Source organism: Mytilus edulis, chromosome 8, assembly GCF_963676685.1.
Source record: "Mytilus edulis chromosome 8, xbMytEdul2.2, whole genome shotgun sequence".
Classification (NCBI taxonomy): Eukaryota; Metazoa; Mollusca; class Bivalvia; order Mytilida; family Mytilidae; genus Mytilus; species Mytilus edulis.
The window spans coordinates 46,978,728-46,984,512 of record NC_092351.1 but is presented as its reverse complement, the minus strand read 5'-3'; the positions used below and the strand labels follow the sequence as shown (position 1 = coordinate 46,984,512).

Genomic DNA, 5,785 nt, shown 5'->3' with positions numbered 1-5,785 from the left:
AAAACTTTGCATACGTCTGTAAAGATATGTTGCAAATATCAATATTTATCAAAATAACTATAATACTGCAAAGTATTAGTAAATAAAATACATTTCTTTACATACATGAACGATATCGACAAACGTTTGCAAATATTACACAAACATTTGACAGCATTTACATTGGTTGTAAATGTTTTATAAACCGCGGTCTCTCAAAACTTTGCGTACGTCTGTAAAGATATGTTGCAAATATCAATATTTATCAAAATAACTATAATACTGTAAAGTATTAGTAAAAAAAATACATTTCTTTACATACATGAACGATATCGACAAACGTTTGCAAATATAACACAAACATTTGTCAGCATTTACATTGGTCGTAAATGTTTTATAAACCGCGGTCTCTCAAAACTGCCCACACCTCTGTAAATCAGTTATGCAAATTTTAAACTTTGCATATATCTCCTATCTTGGAAAGTGCATGCAAATCTATGGCATTTCTTTACATATCTTTGGAGGATGACTAAAGCTATGGAAATAAAATAATTATCTTTAGCATATCTTTGACGACCTCCTAAATAATGTCAAAGGAATAATTCATTTACATATACATTAGCAGGTCCGCAAATATATCTTGCAGAAAAGTAGTTACATTTGTCAAACATTTACATGACTGTCCAAATTGTTGTAAATCTGCCTTTTCGTGTAGTGACAGGTACAGATGTATCCATAGATTCCATCTGTACATATTCCGCCATGCTGACATGGACTTGATGCGCATTCATCAATATCTACAAAATACATTTGAACATTGAACAGGATGTACATAGTAATAATTGTTTAAAAGACCAAGGAACACTTCGATTGTGACGTCTTTAGTGTAAGTTATTAATCATTTGTTAATTGTAATATTATTATATAAACTGCTTCAGACACGTAAATCTATAAATTCTAAGTTCCAAATATTTTGCGGCATTTCAATTTATTCATTTTCCTAATATCAAAAACTACAGTCACTAGTGTATCTATTGATTCGATAGATACGTGTAGTCGAGATTGACATTCAGTCACATGTTCTGAGACCACAATTATTTCGTAGTGCATTTCTTTTAGAACATAAATGAAAATAAAAAAAAAATTCCACCTGCGCTTTCTCAAAGAAACTTTTACAGTGTGTTGTATTACGTTTGGGACAAATTAAATCAAAATTATAGAAAACTTCATCAGCTCTAACTCAAAATACGGACAATTTTATGTTTAGGGTGTCTTGAAATCTTTTGACAGCTTCCGAAGTGCTAATTTGTAACCTTTATCAGCTGGACCAAATCACTACTTTCTGGACCTAATTTTTTTTACAGTGTAGTTTCACCCCCCCCCCCCCTTTCTTATAATTTGAGGCATTATACATGGAGAAAAAAAATTGAAAGGGGTATACAAATTAATGGCAAGTAACTCACTGTACACAATAGGGACTATATTCGTGAACAACGAAAATCAACCGACGACAATTGTGGTCTCGGACCAAATGCATTTAGAATGTGTTTTTGCTTTAAACTTGATGTAACATATGTATAACTACTACTACTCGGTCAAAACCTACCAATTGATAATATAGCTCATTCCATATATTTCAATATTATATTCTATTTGAAATACCCACTGATTCGCATTGAAAACTACCGGATAATAAATATAAAACCCTAACATGATCATTGAAAATTCGTCTATCGTAAGAAATTAAAAACTATGTGCACTTTTCTTTCTCAAATGGGCAATTTAATATATCATGAAAATGTACAAGTACCATACTCGCAGCTGTTAAATGGAGTTGTTAGACTTTTAATTACATATAAATTACCTTCAAAATTGCATTCATTTTTTTGAAAATTGAACTGAAAGTCAATGGTGCGCTTTTGTAATAAACACTTCAACAAGATTTTTCCTGGAATGTATTTTTTTAAGGTTTCACTTACATTCGGCACAGAGAATTCCTGTGTATCCTGAATCACAAGTGCAAGTGTATCTATTGATCAAATCTGCACATGTTCCACCATTTGGACACGGAGTTGAAGCGCATTCGTCAATATCTAAAAATGAAGTAGCCATTTTCTTATACATTCAGAAAAAAAATATGTTTTGAAATGTGTTTAAAACATTACGCTGCATTCAACTTTATTCGTGTTATTTCATTATAATATTAAATGCATAATACTTTCCAAAATCCAAGAGAAAAAAAAACACCCTCTAAAAATATCATGTTCATCCTAGAAAACTGTGTATAATCTTGATATAAAACTTAAAATACCTATAAGATGATACTTGTAACTACATACAAACATGTACCCAATGACCCCATAATATTTCAATGAAAACCTTTAAAATTCAAAGAGGTTTGTACGTCGTCATTATTCCACGTTATTTGTAATAAATTTTAAATCTAAAGGACACCAAACGCCCCTCAATTGCATGTATTACTCCGGTTTTTTTTATTTATATATACATTTATATGATCATGTATACTGCGGAGAGGTTTATCGTGCATTTCAATGGTATTTGTAATATTGTTTTATTTCATTAAAGGACATCAAATAACGATGCCCTCTATCGCTCAGGTTTATATTTATTTATAGATCCATGTGATCATGTTTGTTGTCGGGAGGTTTCCATGGAAAACACCTAAACAACTCTTCTTCGACTTTTTTTTATAATTTAAATGAGACAATTCGAATTCTATTCGATATACTTCTTCAATAAATACCACAAATAAAAATACTTCGAACAATATAAATTATGATTTCAAGCACAATCAGCGCAGGCATATACTTTCGTTTAATTCTAAATATAGTGCATACTTTCTTCACATTGAAGTCCTGTGTATCCCAAGTTACAGGTACAAATATATCCATTGACCATATCTGCACATGTTCCACCATTTTTACATGGAAGTGAAGCACACTCATCAACATCTAAAATTAAAATGTATATGATGAAACTTAGTTGATACATGAAACGACAATTGTCAGATATAAATAATACTATCCGTTGTTGATAGTTGGGATATTCTTGTTGACCTGAAAAGAATCCGACTGTAAAATGGATTTTAAAAACAAAACAATGACACGAATGATTTGTGTGAACATGTATGTACAATTTTCTTTTACCCGTATCATATCTTTGTGTTGAACATATTTTGCATAAGCATAACAGTCAAAATTGTGTTCAGCAGTCAAAAGTTTCGATAAACATGTTTACTTATAAGCCAACACCAAGTTGATGTATTCTAGAAGAAACACATCGTCATGAAATTCAAACTTTTAACAAGTAACTTCAAAACAAAGCATTAAAGTTTTGTTTCTTTTATAGGAAAGTTGTGGCTTTTCACCTTCATTCTCGCCGTTACTCTTATATGCAATTTGTCGCATATCAAAACATGTCTTCAATGGAGTTTGATCTAATTTCAAAGCTCTTTTAATTTTCATTTTTTATCGATCATACTGATATTCTAGCATGTCATATAAGATATAATGCGTTTGAATATTGCATTTTACCTTCTTTGAGGTGAATATTTTTGTCTTTTTGCAAAATACGAAATTTTGCTAGAAATGAATTTCAGTTCGATATTGTAGATCGTTGATTCATTTTTCAATAATGCCGGTATACTTTTAGTAGATAAAAAGTATTGTGTTTGGATTTTTGAAGATTATTCTTAAAAGTATATTGGAACACGGACATCTATGCACTGTCTTTTATCAAATGAATGAACCATGTTGTCATATAACGTGTCTGTTATAACTCTTAGACAGAAGCATGTGAAAACGACAAGAAATACTGTAATCGTGTATCCACGAAATGTTTTGTTTTCAGAGAATCTTAAATGCTATCAATCGTATATTTATTAAATATAAATCAGTTAATCGTTGATTCACCCATCAGTTTTAAGTGACTGTGTTGTTTTTTGGGGTACTTTCATCAAATAGATTGTATGTCCTTTCATGAATGTTGTTTAAGAAGTTGCACTAGGATTATATAAACAGAAATATATTACGCTCAATTGTTTACCTGAACATGTGTACGAAACTGTCATGTATTTATATTTATTTGGGCATGGGTCAATACCAATGGATCTTGGTTCAAAGGAACAGGTCTGCTTGTTCTGACATATTTGTGTGACCCAATCTGTTGAGTCGATGGTGCAAAGAAAACCACTGGAGTATGGACCATGGCCATCGGCGCACGTTGTTCCATCATTTCTCCCATACGTTGAATTAGTTATTGTCATGACCGCATTTAAGGCACATGATATGGTGTCTGTATCCATGTGACAAATAGTTTGTTCAAGGCCTAAAATTGAAATTTTAAGATTATTGATCTTATTCCATTAAACTGTGTATTGGTGTTTCTAGTTTTCGTATTTAAAAATTTCGCATTAAAGGAATATAATACTTATATCAGTAAATCATTGTTTTCATATTCACTAATTTTGTTTGCAGAATAAATTGAACTATATGACCTTGATCACATATTACACTGCTTTAAAATTTAGGAAAAACTGTACTGTGTACAATTGTCAAATATTCACAAGATGTGTCCTAAAGTTTGTACTTTGACAGATGATACACGAGAAACATGTTACCTCTATGGCAGAATTTATTTTCTTTAAGAAATCTCCTTTTTGTGGAATTTAAGATTTTTAGATGTGATTATAAACTCCTTTCAAATAGTCTGTTTATTTCGCGATTTCGAAACATGTCGATTTTTTGAAACCATTTAAAATTAGGTATATTTGTTTTTCCCCGAAATAATTAAGATTAGCACAAGCTTACCGTATATTATTGAAACATATATATGTATAGAATATAAAATCCATAACAACTGCATGGTCACAATATACAGTAAAAACCTTAACAAATTGGTTTAACAATGCTATAACTAAAGCTTCAACAAAGTGAAAGAGATGTTAATTAATCCTAGATTTATAGAGCTTATTTATATTGATAATAGTTTTACGGAATTATTGACTTATAATTACGTTCAAATACAAATTAAAATCATTATACCTAAACGGTTCTTGATTCATTTAATTGGAGATTCCTAATTGTCTAGTCTTAATTGGTGCTTCCTAATTGGTTAGTATTCTACCATTGTAATATTCCTATTTAAAAGAAGATCAAAATAAATATTTGATATAAAGTGTTCTAAATTCAGTAATTTTCAAATTGATTTTGTAATAAAGTTGTAATTAATTTTCAAGCATGTATTTACTTTCTATTGAATAGTAGAAATCATAACAATAAATTGAAATTTTTTGAAAAGTTATGCAATTTCAGGCCCGAGTTCACAGTTATTGTTCAGTATATTTCGTTTAAACTATAAATTCAACTTAAAAAAAAAAAAACCGCATCTGTTCTATCTCAAGAAGATTGTTTCTGTGTAGAGTACTTCTATTGCAACACATAGTAATAAATAGTTACTATCTTTAACTCAAAATATTGCTAAGGTTTTGTAAGGGGTTCAAAAATTTAGTTGACAGCTTCAGACATACTGGTTTGTAACTTTTTAAACTGGAATAACTTTTAATATGAAACACATGCGGTCCAGTTGATACGACATTATATTGCTAATTTGTGATGAAGAGTTTTTTTTTAAATGTATTTAATTACCTTGTAAATGAGGGCAAATGATCAGTTATACTCATTTTTTAAATGCTACAAATGTACTAATGGAGGAATAAGTAAATGTAGCTTTTTAGACAGAAGGTTTCTCAATGCTCTGAAACCTCCTATGCTTTGCGGTTTAATAA

The 5,785-nt window shown here is 30.2% G+C and overlaps 1 protein-coding gene across 1 annotated transcript; it reads right to left on the bottom strand.

The window, feature by feature from the left end:
• Positions 1-642: 642 nt before the first annotated feature.
• Positions 643-4,264, bottom strand: LOC139484138 (fibropellin-3-like). The gene is made up of 4 exons (XM_071267866.1): positions 4,045-4,264; positions 2,838-2,951; positions 1,959-2,072; positions 643-776 (listed from the first exon to the last, which is right to left on the bottom strand). Exons 1-4 carry the CDS (start codon positions 4,262-4,264, stop codon positions 643-645), a joined length of 582 nt encoding a protein of 193 aa, XP_071123967.1.
• Between the last annotated feature and the right edge of the window lie 1,521 nt (positions 4,265-5,785).

Bases quoted from the DNA above. Each gene is read 5' to 3' on its own strand.
- LOC139484138 (XM_071267866.1), bottom strand. From the start codon at position 4,264: ATGACAATAACTAATTCAACGTATGGGAGAAATGATGGAACAACGTGC. The intron at 2,073-2,837 runs GTATGCACTATA...CTTCATTTTTAG, and splicing joins AGGACTTCAATGTGAAGAAA to ATATTGACGAATGCGCTTCA. The intron at 777-1,958 runs GTAAGTGAAACC...TGTATTTTGTAG, and splicing joins AGGAATTCTCTGTGCCGAAT to ATATTGATGAATGCGCATCA.